Below are 19,459 nucleotides of genomic sequence, written 5' to 3' on the forward strand. Positions count from 1 at the left end.
GCAGAGGCAAGAGAATCACCACAAGTTTGAGGCCAGCCTAGGCTACCCATCAAGATCCTGTCTCAAAAAAATAAAAAACAAAACCCCAAACCCCACAAATACGTGTCTCAGGAACTTTCCGAGAGGCTCTGCTAATTCACAGCCAGGCAGGCCCTCTGTTTCCTTCTGTCTGTGACCCTCAATGCCATTCAGAGTTCCCTGAAGTGACCACTGTGTGCTGGGCACAGACACTAGGGAACTGAAGTTCAAAGACACCACAGACATGGACCTTGTCCTCAAGAATTGTAGCCTGGTGGGGAACCTGATAAAGGCCTCATAGCACCATATACTGTGTTTAAGGCATAAAGATAATGAAGCTAGGGACTCACTTTTTGTCACTTGACAAGACAGGGAAGTCTACCTGGAGGTCACACTGGAGTGGGGTTTTGCAGTATAAACAGGAGTTTTTCTAGTAGTCAGAGGAACAAAACATTTGATACTAAAACAATATTCTCAGGCTATTCCCAACTACCTCCCCTTCTTGTCTTTACAAAGCTTTGTGATTATGGGTGAGACTATTTTCTTTTTTAGACACTGCTACCCATTTTGTAATCATTTTCCCTGTTTCTGTACTGGAAAACTAGGGGATTGAACCCAGGGCCTCACATATACTAGGCAACTGTTCTGTACTGAGCTATACCTCAATCCTTTTTACTTTTTAAGATAGGATCTCATTAAGCTGGCTAGGCTGGCCTTGAACACATTATCCAGGCTCAATCCTTCTCCTCCATCCTCCCAAATGCAGGGTTTACAGGCATGCACCACCACGACTGGATCCCATTCCAGCTTTAAAGCACTGCATGTTCAGATTTCTGTAGCTCATAGTTCCTAAGAGGTCTCATGCTGATTGGTGAAAACTTTACAGAAGTCCGAGATTTCCTCTTCTAGCAGTGATTCAGTAGTAGGGTACTTGCCTAGCACGTGAGAGGCACTTGATTCAATCCCCAGCACCAAGGATGAGAAAAGCTCTTTTTGTTCTTTATTTTGTTTTGCGTGAGATAAAGACTTGTTATGTAGTGCAGGCTGGTCAAATTTACCATGTGTTGTAGGCTGGCCTTGCACTCACTATATGGCTCAGGCTAGCCTCAGACTCTTGAAAGAGATCTTTTAATGAATATCCCCTTATAGAGTTGGTCTAATCTGGGTTTGCCTGAGGAGAAAACTGAGGCACTCACTTGAGTGAGTACTACAGAAGCTACGCACTTGACCTGGGCCATTACAAAACTGAGCCAGGCCTCAGATCCAGGTGTTCGGATCCTGAGTTCCTCCTCACTTCTACAAGACCACCCTCCTGCTCACAAGCCTGAAATCCCTGGGTGGTTACACAGGAAGGATCCTCAAGGATCCATGTACCCGGCCCTGGCCCTGTGGTGCTAGAGGCTGGAGGCTTGGCCTCTGCCCCAACAGTAGCTAAAGGGAAAGGGGCAAGCAGGAGGCCCCCAAGGGTCCTGACAGCTGTTCTGGCAGTGAGTAGGCTCTATTGTGAAGCAATGCTGTGCTTCAATCCTGGATGCAGACAGCTTTCTTAGCCCCGCTATCCAGACCCTCACCCTGCCTTGGTGTCCCCTCCCTCCCTCCCTCCCGTTTTCCTCCCTTGCTCCCCTCCTTCCTTTGTGTTGTTGTTGTTTTGAGACAGGGTCTTACACTGTAAGCCCTGGAACTCTCAATGGCTCTCCCTGACCATTTTCTGTCTAACACATATGACGTGTCTCTAACTCACTTGCTGTTCATCTGACTTGCCCCACTATAGGGCCAGCTCCATGGTTCCCAGCCAAGACTTTGTACTGATCTCAGCTGTACCTACAAGACCCATAATAGGGTCTGGCAGGTAGCAGCTCTTCATCCATTAGGAAGGGTGAACCAGCAAACGATGCTTTCATCCATGGTCCCACCAGGCCTGCTGCCATCCACAAGGCTTTAGCAGGGCAGCTGCCAAACTGTCCTTCCTTCAAATCACCTGGGGACTTTTGTTGTGGTTTTGGTTTGGTTTTTTTGAGCCAGGGTCTCTCCCTGTAGCTCCAGTTGTCCTAAAACTCGTATGTAGAGCAGGCTGGGCTTGATCTCATGGAGATCCTCCTGCCTCTGTCTCCCGAGTGCTGGGATTAAAGACGTGCCTCACCATGCCCTGCTACCTGGGGAATTTTTTTTAACCCAGGGTCTGAAACACATGACTTCACACTGCCATTTGCATTAAATTGCTAGTGGTCTGTAGACAGGTGTAGCCCCTGAGTGATTCCAACAGGTAGGAATTCCACAGGCCAGGAAACACTCACTGCTTTACCAGCTAATCTGAAAATTTGTATGAGTTGTCAGTGAACTGACCTAAATTGGGGCTCTTGAGGGAAATCATCCCACTGGCCCAGTCTAAGGGAAGGAGGAAGGTGAGGTGTCTGAGGAGAGGAGAACTGTTTCTACCACCATGGGTATAGTTTGCAGTCACCTGATTTCATCAATGGAAAGAAAAGGAAGTTTGCTCCTTGCCTTCCCTGGACCAGTCAAAAGGAGCCCTTGCCTCTCTCCCCTCCCCTGCTACCTCTTCTTGGGTAACTGCATGAGTCAGAAATGAGTGTCAAAGAGGAAACAAGGCTTTTCTCCCATCAGCCCCTCCTGTTGGGTCTGAATGAGTAAGAAAACCCACTGTTCTCATGGGTACTAGCTGACAAACAATAGAGCTGAGAGCCTCTGAAGACCCACCCTAGGCTCACAAATCGATAAGACCTGGGCTCACCCTGTCTGTACAGGGTCCAGCCACACATCAGGAGGGAGCCTGGCTTCAGGAGCTAACTGCAGCAGAGGACAGACACCAGTAGGTGTAGGGTCTGTTCCTGGTCGGTGCAGGGTGTGAAAATGGAGGAACACTCACGTCCAACTCCAGCTTTCCAGGGGAGGCTTTGGGACCCAGAGAAACTGAGCAAGCTGATCAGGGGTTGGGATGGAGAGGAAGGAGGAGTGGTCAGCTTCCCAAGAATCTGTGCCAGACCCTGGGCAGGAACCTCCTAGAGAGGAAAGGCTCAGGCTTCTAGGGGTCTCCCAGTTTTTCTAAGTAGGAGGTTGGGAACAACTTTCCCTTGAGGCAACAGGCTCTGCCTCCCGTCTGCCTACTTTCTGAGGCCACTGCTGCAGTCACTAAGCACCTACTTTGTTCTGGGACCAGAAGCTGAGAATTCTGAGTGTGGAGTCTAGGGACCTCTAAAGAGAGGTGACAAAGGATAAGAACAGATGGTGAATCCCAGCAGGCTTTGCTGAATAATGACATTGTGCTGAACAGAAACCATGTCCAGTGTGTATGTGTTGATAGAAACAAGCTACTCATGTGGCTAGCATGACTGAAGCTGAGAGTTCTGGTTACGTGTTCATCACGGAGCGCACTAGACTGGGAGGCAGAAGCTAAGATTTTGGCTGTCACTGGCAGACTGGGAAGCAGGGAGGAGTAAAGCCATTCCCAATGTGGGGCTGTTCTCTGGGCACGGGAAAGTAGTTACACTAGAGAAGTGATTTTTCAATATTTTTAAACTCACAGAGCCCTTTGTTCACATGACCTCTCCCGTGGAAGGCTATATGTAAAGCAGACAGACACGGAACTCATCTTTTCTATTATTTATTTATTTTATGTGTGTGCGCATGCACACACACACGCACATGTATGTGCACACGCCAAGGCATACATGTGGAGGTCAGAGGACAGCTTTGTAGTTCTCTCCTCTGACCTTCATGGGCCCTTCCACTGACCCTATTGATTGTGTGGAACATTTCTTCCCTTCAACAGGGTCTACACAGAGGGTTCCAAAGAACTCGGTTTGAGAGCCATTGGGCCAGACTTGCACTGTTTTCAGCTTTGATGTCAGCTGTATCTACTGTTCTCTGTCCACTAGGCTGAGGTTGGCTGCCATCAGTTTCTTGGGTGATGCTAACACCAGGTTATGTGCAGAAGAGCACATTTTAAGCATTGTGAGACCCTGTGTGCTCAGCCAGCCCTTCCATCTGGTCCCAGACTTGACAAACTTGGCTGTTTCCTAAATTTAATGTTGAGTTGCTGCATGCTGGTGGGAGAAGGAAAAATCATTACAGGGAGTGGTGGGAGGTGTGATGATTCAAGAACTCACTGTTCTCCCCTCACCTGGGCCCCCCAGATGACCACATGTCTTTGGAGGACAGAATTCCTGTTGACATTATATCTGCTTCGATCTGACTCCGACATCCAATGTCATGGGAGTATGGTGTTCTCATATCAACAGGAGAATCAGTTCCATGACAGAAAGAATCAATCAGAGTGGCTTGCCACCTGAAAGTTATTCTTGGATGCATTCTCTGAAAGACTTGTCTAGAAGAGGATTTGTTCTGAATGTTATTCTTTCCCCTCAAAAGGCAAGTCTGATCCCTTAGGAGACTCAGGCCACTGGTTAGTAAGGTGAAAAAGACACCCCTGTCCCATACCTGTCTTACTCCCATGCAAACAAGAGCAGGAAGGAGAAGGCTGTGAGTTCACAGTCAGTGTCAGGGCCTGTTCAATGGACATATGGCCGCGTGGCTTTGAAAAAAGTCCCAGTCATCTCTGAACCATAGTCTTCCCAACCATAAAAGGGCACATGAGATGCTTAGCCACAGCCTTCCTACTTTAAAACAATTTGGTTCCATGATACGTAAAACACTGCTATATTAAGAGACCAGGGATGCTAATGCAAGACCTCCAGTGCTCCCGGCTGGTTGGGGGGGTGTTCTGCTCAGGGGCAGGACTATATTTCCTGTTAACTCACTTTTGGGTATTTTCTCTTTGTAGTGTTGGAGATTGAGCCCAGGGCTTTGAGCATGCTGGAAAAGATGTCTACCACTGGTGGCCACATCTCCAGCTCTTCTGTGTTAACTCACTCTTAGCCTCCTTCGTTATTTGTGCTATTTTGCTATTGTTTTGGGTGTTTTTCTTTTAAATAATATATCAGATATTTAAAATATTTTATTCATTGTTTTTATTTTATGTGTATGAACGTACTGCCTATGTGTATGTAAGTACACCCATGTTATACAATGCCCACAGAGGTCAGAAAAGGGTGTCAGATCCCCTGAAACTAGATTTACAGTTGTTGTTAGCTGCCATGTGGGTGCTGGGAACTGAACCAGGTCCTCTACAAGAGCATCCAGTGCTCTTAACCACTGAGCCATCTCTAGCCCCAGTTTTACTGTTGTTTTGAGAGAGAGTCTCATGTAACCCAGACTGGCTTTAAATGAACTATGTAGCTGAGACTGACCCTCGAGCCCTGATCCTTCTGCCTCCACTTTCCAACTATTGGGAGTAAAGGCATGGTGCCACCATGAGATTATTATACGGTTCGTTGTTATTGTTGCTGTATTAGTTTTGTTGTAGTTGTGGGTTATTTTGTTTAGTTGTAGTTTTCTTTGTTTTTTTGAGCCAGGGTACTTGGTGGCCCACGCTGGCTTTGAACTCACTATCTAGCTGAGGATTATCCTGAACTCTTGATCCTCCTTTCTCTGCCTTCCATGTGCTGGGCTTACATCACAAGAAGCATCACAGCCCCCAACCCTTAGCACCCATTTGAACCAGGGACACTGAGATCTGGCCTGAACTCCTTGGTCCCCACGTTATTCCATCCTTACCACTCAGACCAATACCACCCCCCACCACCACCAATGTCACTGCTCCCCTGAGCCCAGCTAGCAGGTGGCAGGCCCTCTCCTGAAAGCTAGTCCCTCAGTTTCTTCCTTCTCTATTCTCTCAGCCTGTTGCCATAAGGATAATTAGCAACAGCTACTGTTTACTGAGCTCCTGCTATGAGCCAGGCTCTGTACTAAGTATCTTTTTTGGGGGGAGGGGGGGTCTATTTTGAGACAGGGTCTCCCTGTAGACCCCCAGCTGGCCTGGAACTTACTACTGTGTAGACCAGGCTGACCTTGAATTCACAGAGATCCACCGGCCTCTGCCTCTGAGTGCTGGGATTAAAGGTGTGCAGCACCACCACACCCAGCTTGTACTAAGTATCTTATAGGTCTTGATTATTATGATCTTCCCAAAATTTAAAAATGTTTAAAATCACTGGTCTATATAAAGTGCCCAACACTGTTATCTCCTAAATTCTAAAATGCCTACCAATGCTATCTTGAGTTTACAGATGAGGAAACTGAGAGTTAACCTTCTGCAGGGTCTTTTAGTCAGCCACACACCTAACCACTGGGTTAGACAGCTGAGGAGAGCTGTTGTGGGAGTGCTGCAGGGTGGTCTGCAATGCACTGGACACTCTCTTCACTGTTCCACCTAAACCTCACACCAGAGAGAAAGAGGAACTGTCTTATTTGCATTTTACAGAGCAAGAAACTGAGGCTTCCAAACATGAAGTGACTTCCTTGTGGTAAATAGAAGGTAGCAGCAATGTTCACTACATCTGAGCATGTCTGTCACTCTGCCTTTTTGTTGTTTTGAAGACTGGATTTCACTTTGTAGCTCAGGCTGCCCTCAAGCTCATAGCAATCCGCCTGCCTCAGACTGTATTGGGATTACAGACATTAGTCACTATGTCCAGCTCACTTTGTTGTTCAGGAAAAATAGCCAACCCTCCTCCTGTGGGAAAAATACAGAGGGACTCACTGACACCACCCACTCCATAGAGCTTTTAAACTTGTAATTAGCAAAAACAAATCAGAAAAAGTATGTTTTAATGTTTACAACATTTTATTTATTTTTAGCCGGGCGTGGTGGCACGCGCCCTTAATCCCAGTATGCTGGAAGCAGAGGCAGGTGGATCTCTGTGAGTTCAAGGCCAGCCTGGTCTACATAGTGAGTTCCAGGACAGCTGGGGCTACAGGGAGACCCTGTCTCAAAAAGACCAAAAAAAGAAAAAAAAACATTTTATTTTTATTTTATTTTAAAAATACTATTTTTATTTTATGTGTATGAGCCTGCATGTATGTAAGTGTACCCATGTCGTACAATGCCCATGGAGGTCAGAAGAGGGTGTCCGGTTCCTTGAAACTGGAGTTATGGTTGCTTATTAGCCGCCAAGTGGGTACTGGGAATTGAACCCAGGTCCTCTGCAAGAGCAACCAGTGCTTTTAACTGCTGAACTATCTCTCCAGCCCCTACTAATTTTTATTTTATGTATATGGGTGTTTGGACTGCATGAATTTAAGTGTACCCTGTTTAAATTGCCCACAGAGACCAGAAGAGAGCTTTGGAGTTATAGATGGTTGTGAGTTGCCATTGGTTGTTAGCAGCCAGCACTCTTAACCATGGAGCAGATTATTTCTCCAGTCCCAATTTAAATCATTTGAAAGCTATGGCTGGGTCTCCTGGTTCAGGGTGAGACAGGAAGGGGCTTGCCAGGCTTTCTGCACCCTCCTGGCTGAACACCCTGACTGCCTCGGTCCTGCCTTCAGGAGTAGGAGTAGTAGTAGTTCATGGGGACAATGTGGGGCCTAGAAGGAAAGAGAGACTAAGGTAGATCAATTACCTCTATTCACCACACCCTAACCACAGGAAGCTGCTGAGCTCTGGTCTCAGGGCAAAGCACCCACGCATTCCAGGGTCCCACCTTCCAGGGCATAACATTCAGTGTGCTCATTATGAGAGGACACACAACAACTCCAAGAAATGGACCGTGCAGTTCCCACAGTTGACAAATAGGATTCAAACCCAGATCTGCCTTCCTTCAAAGCCAGAATGGGCCCCTGTGTGTCCAGGTCTGTGGGGGTGGACAGAGACAATGTGAGAAACAGTCTGCAACCTCTGCACACAGACTGAGACGTCATACAGAAACTACAAGGCATAAATTCAGGGAAGTCCTACCCCACTCATAGCCCTTACCAGGAGGCCCCTCCTCTAGCTAAGGCTGTACTTTTTGAATTGTTCCAAGCAGGGCTGCAGTCCTAGTGGGCTTTGACCTGGTAAACAGAGAGGCAACTGGGAATTTATTGCAGGAAAGACAGCAGGGGAGAGAGAAGTTGAGAGCAAAGGGCCGGAGAGAAGTGGCAGAGAGGTTGTGTGTGTGTGTGTGTGTGTGTGTGTGTGTGTGTGTGTGTGGTGGTGATGAACCAAAAGACAGAGCCACCCTGCCGGTCCTAACTATTCAAGTGCTTGTGCCACTTTATAGAGCAGGGGAAAGGGCTGGAGCCAGTCAGGAAGGTAATCTGCTTCCTTCAGTTACATAATGCACTATCGAGTTTTGTAATGTTTGCTGCTTTGCATTTGTCGTAACATTTTTACCTTGTTTTAATCCTGAGTGTGACCGGCTAGGAGGGGTCGCATTCCTGATGTAAGTTATATCCGCTAGGATTCCACAGAGGGGGTCCTCCATTCTGTTGGGTTCTTTAGGTCTTGTTGTCACTTACAGATTCGTACTGGGTTAGTTATGGTTAGCTTTCGCTTGCATGAAAAGATGAGGAAAGTTGTGTGTAGGATTGAGGATAAAAAAATCAGACTGGAGCTGGTGGTAGTGGTGGGCGGGGGCAGGGTTTAGCAGGTTTTCCTTGCGGTTCGTGTATGTGAGCCGGGCAGATGTCGCAGAGTAGTGGTGACAGCAAACAGAGACTCTAGCCGAAGCCAGCGATTGATTGAACGTCAGCTCAGACCCGCGGGTCCTCGGGCTGCGGTGACTGCGGGCTCGGGCAGGCCCGGGCGAGCTCCACCCACAGAGGGGCCAGGCCCCCCTAGTCCGCCCCACCCCCTGGGTCCTCCCCGCCCCCGGGCCCGCAGCCGCACGGCCATTGGGGGACGCCGGCTCAGCCACCTGCCCCTTACCTTGGGTGGGCGGGGCTACCTGGGCCCCGCCCCCGAAGCTCGGCTTCTCAGGCCGCACGGGCTTCTGCCCCGCCCCCCGACTCGAGGCCCCGCCCCCTGATCCCGGGAGTCGGGGCGCCTCCTGATGTCACGGCAGCTTTGATACAAAGAGCCCCTTCGGCCCACGCGGGTCTCCCGGCAACGGGCGCGGGCGGGGGCGGGGCCCGCGGCTTCCACTGGTGCGGAGCAGCGCGCGGTTAGGATTGTTTGCTGCGGTTCGGGCCGGCTGCGTGCCTGCCGGGTCCCGCTTGATTCGTGCCCGGCTTCTTGTCTCTCTCCGGCAGCCCGACCCACGGCCAGTCGGGGGATGCGCACCCCACCGGCCCCCGGGAGCCAGGTAAGAGGCGGCCGCGGGGCTCCGGGGCCTCTGCAGGGCGCACCTGGCCCGGCCCTCGGGGTCGGGGAAGTTGGTGGAACTTTGCCGGCCCCGCCGTGCCCCTAGTTCCCGCCCCAGCCTGGGAGGTCGGGTTACCTGCCCTAGACATGGAGGCGAAGCCGCTGTTCCCGCTACCGCCTCCAGGCCCTCAGCCCGGCGCCCAGGTGCCAGAGTTAGCCGGACCAGTCCGGAGCGCGGGGAATGTGGCGGCACTGTGAGGCGGTGTCCAGAAGTGTTTTAGGAGGACCTGGTGGACTGGGAAGGAGTCTTGTCAACCCGGGTCTCCCTCCACATCAGCGCCCTGCCCTTCTTGGCTCGGGTGCTCCTGAAGGGGCTGTGCCTGGCGAAGTTTGTCCGTAGCTCTTGGCGACAGCACCAAGCCAGTTTCCTGCTTCTCTCCTCTGTCTGGGGTCAGAAGAGAGAGCCAGCCTAGTTTAGGGATTTGAGACAGGACCTGCTGGTTCTCAGCGAGATGCTGCTGTGGACCCAGATGTGCGCAGGCTGCCAGGCCACGCCCTTGAGTCCTAGGAGCCTTGGTCTTAGTGGTTGACACAGCGGCTCCTCTGCCTACGACAAGTGTCTCTCAGGGCCTGGCATGGTCAGTGCTATGGGGCGTCTGGTTCCAACACAGACTTGGACCCTACTTTTTATATCAACATTGTTACCTATCCATTTCAGCTTTTCCCTGTCCCTGCTCTTACCCTAAAGGGCTAGAAATGACTCCTCCCTGGGCTCTGAAGTGCACACCAGTTTTCAGTGACTTCTAGGCCTCAAAGGAGATGAAGGATCTGTTCCTGCCCTTGGCTTGCTCCTTTTGGATTGGGCCACACACCCTGCCCTGGTTCCTGATGATCTACCAAATCTCTGCCTCTCTTCACAGAGCAGGAAGCAGGTGGTAATTGCTGCGGGCTTTCCCCCTCATGAAGGATGCCTACAGTGATTTCGAGCAAAGGCAGTCTCCGGGCCAACTCAGGGTTTTCCGGCTGTGTGTACTATCTCTGTTTAGCTAGCTATTCTACCTGCTGAGGTCTTGCTGCCGAGCCTCAGCTTACTAGGTTCTGGTACTGCCTTTCACAAAATGCTGTTACATGCCTAGGAAACTTTGTACGTGGGATGTATCCCTGTTCTCCAGGGAACCTTGAGTTCTTGGGTTTAATCTGACACTGCCCAACTGCCCTTAATGCTTGGGCAAGTTTATATGGGCTATTTGAGGCCCCTATGACTTCATGATGGCCTATAGGAGTGGGATTTGGCCACGTAGGCAGCACAGCTTGGGCGGCTGCCTGGTAGATGTGTCTGTAAGTTTGGGTTCTGGGTTTAGGTGCAGGGGGCAGGGTAAATGACAAGGCTAGCAGGAGAGATAAGGCTGGGCCTCCGGGTAGGGATGGTTTACTAGCCTGGCCAGGTGAGCCGGCTGGGAGGTCTGACCTTTGCCCCAAGGGAGATCTTACTGGACAGACTGCCTGGAGCCTGTCCTTAGAAAAAACTTTTAGCCAGGGGAAGGAAGAAAGGCCGAAGGAGTGGTTTGACTATCTCCTTTGGGGCTCTACCAGACAGGGCTGGGGAGGGTCCCTTCTGACCGTCTGGACTAAAGCATGCTGGCCCCTTCGTGGCCTTCCAGATTCTTGCCCTCCTGGGAGGACCTGTTCCCCTGGGGACTCTGGAAACTCACCCTCTGTCTTTCCCACTGCCACAGTGATGATGACCAGTTGCCTCCTTTTGTGGGCTGGCAGTCCTTCTTGGTAGCCTATTGTACTGAGGGTTTTTCTACAGTGAAGCTTACTTTGAGGGAGGGGCTTCACAGTTTTACTTCAGTGTATTTTCAGTGAGAGTCAGGAGGGCCTGGAGTGAAAGGGGCTTCCTGTGAGATAGCATATGGGCAGGCATCTCTGAAATAGGATTGGGGTAGCTTGGGCAGAGTGCTGTTTTCTGGCTCAAGGCTTGTGTTTCAAATAGGAAGATTCCTTGTCTGCCTACCATCTTTTGTTAGTAGTAATGCCTAGTGACCCTGGCCTAGCCAGGTATGCAGAGCCTTGGGTTGGGTGCTCCTTTTTCCTCTGGGTCAGTTCTGCACTCGACTCAGTAATCGACCTTTATAGCATCAAATCACTGGTCATGAAATGAGGAAGACTGCTCAGGTGTCACTGCTAGATTTATGGGGGTCCTGCCCCAACTAGCTAGTCACATTATTTTGGCATGATTGCCTGGTCTTTCACTGAACATTGATCTCTTTTCCTGTATGGCACCCCAGTCTCCTCTATCAGATGACATTTCAGGGCACATAGCCTTTCCCATTTTGATTTGTCCAGATTGCCTTGCACAGGGCAACTGCTGCTGAATTCATGCATTCCATAGAAACTTGGGTATTTGATTTGTGCCAGCTTCTGCTGGATTTTGGGGCTCCATCAGTGAATGAAATGGACCTGAATCTCTGCTTCATGGAGCTGCATGATGGGTGTGAGGCAGACCAGCCAGAAGTCAGATAGCTTGTGAGATGGGCAGAAAGGCAAGCAGGGAGGAGGAAGGGATGCTAGGATTGATTGATTATTTATTTATTTATTTATTTGTTTGTTTATTTATTTACTGTTGTTTTTAGCTGTAGCCCAGCTGGCCTGAAACCTGCTCTGTAGACCAACTTGGCCTCACTCTCACAGAGATAACCTGCCTCTTCCTCCTGGGTGCTGAGATTAAAGGTGTGCGCCACCATGCCCAGCTAAATGCTGGGTTTTAAACACAGAGGTCAGGGAAGTTATCACTGAGAAGTGACACCATGACAGAAGAGGAACAGGCAGAAGGAATAGCAACTGCAAAGGCCCTGAGGTGTGCCCATGTCTAATATGGTGTATCCACAGAACTGCACAAAGGGGAACTGTGCGTGGAAAAGGAGGGTAGGGCGACAAGCTCTGAGAAATGGGATTTGGGTAAATGGCATCTCTCAGGAAAGAGGGCTCTATCTGTGTGACTGTGCTGCTCTGAACTTCCTGCCCTCAGCCTGGGTCTGATCAGATAAGCCTGTCCATGTGACTGGACAATTGCAGATCATGTTATGTTGTTGCTTCTACCACACAAATGAAACTAGTAAAAGGCTTCTGGTGGCATACTTGCAGATATGTTTTGGAGCTGTCAGAGAGCTACTTGTTTCTACTGGTCAGCTCCTATGGGGGCAAGACCAGTTGTAAGACCCACTAAGTAACCCAAACTCTGACTGGCTCCTCCCCGGCTCCAAATTCCCATCCAAATTCCCTCCTCTTCCAAATTCCCCTTGATCCTAGGTCTCTAGGCCTTCCTCTACCCTCCTACCTTGGGCAGTTAACCACACAATTCTGGGCATCTGTCCCTTAAGGATCCCAGCAAGGCCTTTACACACCTGGGCTCTGACTGGCAGGTAGGTACTAGTAATGTCTACACCTCTGATGCTGCTGCTTGACTTCCTTTAACAAAGGGGAAGTTGTCCCACTGTTGGTCAGAGTTTTAATTGATTCAGCTGGCATTGTCTTCCCAGACAAATGGATTCTTTCCCAACCATGTCAACATTATTCAAATGAAAACAGAGCTCTGTTACCAGTGGCTTTGCCCATGGGAGCCCTTATCTTTCTTTTGTTTTTTTGAGATGGTCTTAACTCTGCAGCCCTGGTTTGTCCAGCATTCAGTAAGTAGACCAGGCTGGCCTTGAACTCAGCCTCCTGAGTGCTGGGATTAAAGGCACGTGTGTCACCACGCCTGCCTTAACCCTTTTTTTGTTTTTCAAAGAATAATTATATTTATTTGGAAATAGCAGAGCACTGCAACAGGAATTTATGTTCCAAAATAAACTATGGGCATATTTAAAGAAGCTGGAATAAGGGAAAGTTTTTTTTTTTTGTTTGTTTGTTTAAGAAGCATTTCATTACAGCTTTAACCTACTCAATAACAATTTCCAGAGCAAAGATACATCTCTTTCAAAAGTGACTATAAAATTTTTAGGTTCACAGTTGGTCTTACAGGGTTTATACTGAGTTCAATATTGTATAACTGTATTAACCCTTATCTTTTAAGGGGCCAGACAGGAAGGCCTAAACAGAACTAGGTGTGAGAGAAGGGGGAGTGCTCTCTAGTCACTTTGCATCCTGTCCTGTCGCACCCCCCCCCCGCCCCAATTCTGCAAGCCTGGTGTCATAAAAAAGAGAACCCACATTTCAGATAGCCCTGCTAGCTGCAGTGGAATAGAATGAGAGCTGGGAGGGTTTGCTTGTAGCTCCCAACCTAAGCCCCTGTGTTCAGATGGGAGAGAGTAGAAATAAGTCTCTCCTTTGTTCTTGTCCACTCAGGGAACTACCCTACGTCTACCCCAGGCACTCTCCTCTCACACTCAGTCTCCCAAGGCCTGTTTTCTCAAGGTAGTACAAAATGTCTTGGAGTCTGAAAACATCTGGGTATAGACCTTGTCTACTTGCTACTTGTAGCAGACTGTTTAATTCTGTGCCTCAATTTCCTCATCTGCAGCACAAGTATGACCCAAGTGCCTATTTCACAGGCATGCTGCATAGACTCAGTGTGTAAAGGCCTGAAGGGCACGTGTAACAGTGCCTGGCATTGTAGACGCTGGCATTTCAGATCTTACAAATTTCTTCAGCTTGGAACTGATAACCTCAGCTCCTAACAGAGTGGCTAGTGGGGGTTGCCCCCATGAAACAGGAAGGTGGCAGGGGAAGGATTCCACCTCCTCAGGGCCAGTGCAAGAGAAGTCAAAAGCTGCTTCCACAGTGCCTGTGGTTTTTGTTTTATTTTGTTTTGGTTTTATTTCATGTATATGAGTGTATTTCCTGCATGTATGTAAGTGCACCGTGTCGTGCAGTGCTTGAGGAGGTCAGAAGAGGGCATCAGATCCCCTGGAACTGAAGTTAACAGATGGTTGTTAGCTGCACGTGTGGGTGCTGCAAATCAAACCCAGGCCCTCTGCATGAGCAACCAGTGGTCTTAACTGCTGAGCCATCTCTCCAGCCCAGTACCTGTGTTTTTAAAGAAACCAGTTTGGCTTCTGCAGATTAGTCTCCAGGGTCCAAGTGACTGGCACCTGTTTGGCAGTCTGTGAATGAGATGCAAAACACGTTCAGAGGTGACAGCCTTCTCTCCAGGGGCTTGGTGGCAGGGCTGCACTTGGCCCTTCCTCTCAAAGGCTGCCCACTCTGCACAACTCTACACAGGTCACACTAGTGTATAAGAAGAGTGGTCCCCTCTGCCTCGGCCCACCCCCCACCCCCATCACTCCAGAAAGGACCTGCCTATGCCTCTACTGGTGCCCAGGTGGAAAGGCTAGCTTGGAGCAGTGCTGGTGACTGCCTGGAAGCCCACAAATCTGCCTTATTAAAGTGCTGTGGCTCTGGCTCACTATAAGCTGCAGGAGGTCTGGAGAGGGGCCAGGCCAGAAGGTGCAGGCTGTGCAGCCACTGGCCACATTAAGTGACTATTCTTGGTAGTTTTCCAATGAGCAAACACACCTGCTTGTCTGGTTTGGCTGCTCTGAGCTCTGCAGCTTCACTGAAGTGAAGCCAGACAGCCTGACCTGGCCGGTCCAGTGGGTAGTGGTCAGAACAGCCTGGTAGTGCTAGGTAATAACCTTGAAGTGATGGCCTTGTGGTCACGAAAGGTTCTTGTCGACCACGCAGGCCTGACCAACATGTCTTTGTGTGATTATCTGCACAGTTGTACCTGTTGTTAGCAAAGAAGGCTCTTGTGACAACAGGAGAGAGAATGTACGTCTATGCATTCATGTATGTTCATGTGCATGCAGTTATGTGTTCAACAAGCAGGCGTGGAGTCACTGACTCTGCCATTGGCACACATAGTAAGGAACTGACCGAATCGCCATCCCCACTTTGACTCACACAAGACACTTTTTTCCGTTGCATGTTAACATATCAGATTGGTGTGTGTTGTGTATTTGCTGGTGTGTTATAATTTACCTGACAGCACCTTTTCTTTCTTGGTGGACTTAAAATGACAGTGCATCTAAAACAGAGGCATCTTGGATTTAATGAAACACAGAAAACTAGGTAACCTCTGAAGAAATTATATAATTTGCCCAGTTTCTTCAAAGTCAGGAGAGTAGAGCCACCTGTAGTGGTGGCAGAATTATATGAGGGATATCATAATGTGGTTCAGAGGGGCAGGCTTGCACACTGGACTCATCAGCTGTGAGGCCGTGGGAGTGTAGAGCATCCTTTCCAAGCCTCAGGTTCTTCACCCAACACATGAGGATCATGTGCTCACAGTTGTCCTGATTGGGGGTAGGCACCTTTCTCTGCTTCTTGCTGGATCTTGGCTCAGTTTACACTCTCCTCTTCCCATAAGCCTTCCATGGCTCGAGGATTGCTGTGGTAGAGGGAGGAAGGCAGGACCCTGTTTTGGGCCTCAGGTTTCAGGCTGTGTCATTCTGCCTAGGACACTCCCTGAAGCCAACAGTGGCCTGTCTTAGGGCTGTTCACCTGGAGGACACAGAGGTCAGAGCTGGCCACTGCCTCCCAAGCCTTCACCTGAAATCTGTGCTCCTCCTGTCACAGGGATAAAATATGGAGCTCCCAAAGCCAGCCGGGAGAGCGCTGGGCTGTGTGAGTAATTAAGCCCTCACTTCAAAGAGCCACATCTTTAAAAGCTGCAATTTGTAGCCCAAAATAGCTGCCTGTTCCAGGAGCCAGGAGAGCCCTTGTGTGGGTTTCAGCACAGCCTGTGCACTTAACTTTGACACTGACACGCAAGTTGCCCTGGTCCATGGTTTCACAGGAGAGCCTGAGGCACAGTGACTGATGGAACAGAAGCGTCCCAGAGTGCTTGAGGAATGTTCTTTGAGAATTTAGATGGGGCTCCTGAGGTTAAGGGGGTCCTGATTAAGGTACATATGACCTCTGCTTTGTAGCAATATAAAGAAGACAGCAGAGAACTTGAGGGGAGCCTGAATTAGACTCATGATTCAGTGTTTCCTTACAGGATTTAGGGAAGAAAACAGGAGCCCTCTGGGATGTATGGAGCAGGCTGGCCATGGGAGCCACTTCCCAGTATTGTCCCTACCTTCTCTTAAGTGTGGCTCCACAGCCCCTCCACACATGCAGGAAGATCTGTGTGGGCTCCCATAGGTGGATGAGGAACGCTAAGAGGAAGTTCCTCCCTAGACTGGGTCTTGGGGCTTCTTTGTAGCTGGCATGCCTGGAATTCTTGGGGCTGGCTGCCTGCTTTGGTTTCCAGATGTGGAAGCAATTTAAGTGCTGTTTTCATAAACCCTAGGAAGTCCACGTGCTCTGAAAATCAGGGTCATTGACTCTGACTAGGGGGAAGGGGTAGACCAGATAGCCTCTTTAAATCCTCTTTTATTGAATATTGGGTTCACTGGGGCACTTGGTTCTAAGACCCTGGACTTTGGGGGCAGGGTTAGAATATGGGTTCACTTCCTCCCCTGTGAGTTTTTCTTGGAGGTGATTCAGCCAATTCTGCTGTACCTTTGGTCACCACCACTGATCCTGGAGAGCCACGGCAGGGGGAAAGGAAGGCCCTCAGGTGCTGGCCACGTTGTACAAAGGCTAGCACGAGCAGGGTACCCAAGTGTCTCAGGAGTGGTAGAGGCCCTCTTACCATGCTAGCCACAACAAAGGAAAGAAATCTGCTCTGGATTTTAAGTAGCCAGAAATACTGTCTGGCATGGAGGAACTGGAAATATCTTGCTCAATTACTGGGCCCTTCTGGCCACAAAGGCAGTTGCCCCAGGATTAGAGGCCCTGTGTGCAGAGCCTGTGGTTCTAAGGCTGCCTGTTGGTCTCTGCTTTTGTTAGCCAATCACTGCTTAGGTCAAATAACTTACATCTGTTTTGTAACTCCACTAAACATGGTTATGGACAAACAAAATTCCCTTTGCTGTCTTTCACTGTCTGAACTGTACTGGCAATTTTTAATATTTATTTTTATTTGATATTGTATGTATGTATATACCTGTTGGTATGTGCACATGTGAGAAGGCAGCTGAAACATGCAGGCAAGCTCAGAGGGTTTGGGGGATTCCTGTAGCGTTTCCTCTGAGGCAAAGGAAAGGATTGTTGGTTGTTGGGACTGTCATATCAAAGTACTTCAGCTGAGTGGCTGAGATGGCTGAGATTATTTCCTCACATTTGAAAGTAAAGTGCCAACAGGATCGGTTTCTTCTGGAGCCTTTGTCCTTGGTGTATAGATGGTTAGCTCCCCCATGTAGCCCAGGCTGGCCTCAAAGGTCATAATGTAGCTCTCTAGGATGGCCTCCAGAGTTCTGGGATTAGAGGTATACACCTCCCTGCCTGACTCCTCTACTCCTTTTATAAGGACATGTTGGATTAGGATCCATCCTAATTACATCTTTTCAATTGAGTTTCTTCTTTAAAGACCTACCTCCCAAACCTTCAAATTCTGAGGTAAGTATTGAGACTTTTACATATAAATCTCAAGAGGACAGAGCCCACAGCAGAAAAGGGCCTTGGGAGCCTCCCTTCAGGGAAGGAGGAAAAGAAGAGGGTGAACAGAGCCTGGGTTCCCAGGAAGAGCCTGACTTTTCATCTGCTGGGAATGGCTCTTGACCAAATGTTCCATTTGGAATTGATGACAGGACCATCATTTAAAGACTGAGGTCAGCCATTATTGCCTCTTGGTCTGATTCTTCACAAGCTCCACTGCCTGTCATCATTTAATCCTGAAGGGCACTTGGTCCTCCAGGCTTGGTTTTTCTGTGGGTTCTACCCCTAGGGTAGTATTCTTTAAGGATGGCTTTGCTTTTATGTTCTCTTTAAAATGGAGCTATATTTAGCTGGGCATGGGGGTGCATGCCTTTAATCCCAGCACTTGTGAGGCAGAGGCAGGTGGATCTCTATGAGACTGAGATCAACCACATAGCTAGATAGCTAGTTCCAGGTCATCTAGGGCTACAGGGAAGCCCTGTTTCAAAAAAAAAAAAAAGGAAAGCTAAACTTGTCAGAGCTTTTATACGTTTCCTTAATTAGTTCAGCAAATTGAGGGCAAGCTATCTTTTCTTTTCATGTTTCCTGAAAAGTTTACTTTTTTTGTTTGGGTGGTGCTAAAGATTGAACTGTGTATGGGGGCCTGCCTCTGGTAGACAAGTGCTACACCCCCAACTCTCCAACTCTCCTCAAAACTTCTAATACATCAATAAAAAAGAGGAAACATCTATGAGAATTGATTATGACTTGCAATTACTATTGTCTGCAAAACTGTGGAAGGCATGTATTTTCAGTCACCCACCTATGTAACCCCAGGGTTTTCCCCTCAGCTCAGGTCTACAGGGGGCTGTGGTATGTTCCTCCCTGTCTCCATGGCTCACTTGACTTCTTACTAGAAATGCTTTCTTTAACCTCTCTCAATGTGGAAACCTCCAGGCCTCCTAATCAAGGATGGATTTAGTCTTAGGTGGTTTTTTTATTTTTTGGGGGGGGTCTTTTTGAGACAGGGTCTCCCTGTAGCCCCCCCCAGTTGTCCTGGAACTCACTATGTAGACCAGGCTGGCCTTGAACTCACAGAGATCCTCCTGCCTCTGCCTCCCAAGTGCTGGGATTAAAGGCATGCGCCACCACGCCCAGCACTCAGTCTTGTGATTTGATGTATCCTGAAGCTTGAGGATCACTGATACAGAAAAATCCCCCTTAATCTGTATGGGGTGCGCAGGGATCTTGGGGTGCCAGCTGCTAGCGTGGCGCCGGTCCCCTGTGCACACCTGGAAGGTGGCGGGTCCTGCAGCGCGTCTGCTCTGCATTGCTGGCGGGCCCCTGCTTCTCCACTGCTTCTCCGCTATGGGTCCCTCTGCTACCGGGGCTGGCCCGGTCAAGTTCCACCCTAATTTCACCCATGCACTTCCTCGAGATGCGAAATCCACCGGCCGCTGGATCACGCGGGAAGGTGCGGGGCGGCTAAAGCTGGGTTTCCGTGAGTCGATGACGGAAGGATAGCGCCCCCCGGGGAGACTGGATCGTAGGCAGTAAGACACAGGACTCAGCTCTGATCTCAGTGATACAGCTACTTTATTCTCCTGACTCTGCTTGGCTCCAAGTCTTGGTGATCCAGCTCCAATTATTGAGGGAAAAACAGGACACTTTATACCGTGGGGGTAGTGGTGAAAACCTTAGCTGATAGGTACTTTTAGGATGCCTTATTTACATGTGGAAGTGGGCTCCTGCCAGGCTACCAGACTGCCTGAAAATCACACAGGAAAAAGCTGGCAGTTCCTGAGCCGGAGGCCATGTTTCTGTGATGGCTACTTC

General features: G+C 49.3%; 1 protein-coding gene across 3 annotated transcripts in view; it reads left to right on the plus strand.

Moving 5' to 3' along the window:
• Rab11fip4 (RAB11 family interacting protein 4) overlaps positions 1-19,459 on the plus strand; it is a 117,989-nt gene that overhangs the window by 70,901 nt on the left and 27,629 nt on the right. The window contains exon 1 of one of the 3 annotated variants that reach the window (XM_017795217.2): positions 8,990-9,158. The exons of the other annotated variants lie outside the window; for them this stretch is intronic. Within the exon in view, the coding sequence (XP_017650706.1) occupies positions 9,129-9,158 (30 nt within the window). The 5' untranslated portion in view covers positions 8,990-9,128. Of the gene's footprint in view, positions 1-8,989; positions 9,159-19,459 lie in introns of those variants that run through there. 3 annotated transcript variants of the gene reach the window in all.

Source organism: Nannospalax galili, unplaced genomic scaffold (assembly GCF_000622305.1).
Source record: "Nannospalax galili isolate Female #2095 unplaced genomic scaffold, S.galili_v1.0 scaffold8, whole genome shotgun sequence".
NCBI lineage: Eukaryota > Metazoa > Chordata > Mammalia > Rodentia > Spalacidae > Nannospalax > Nannospalax galili.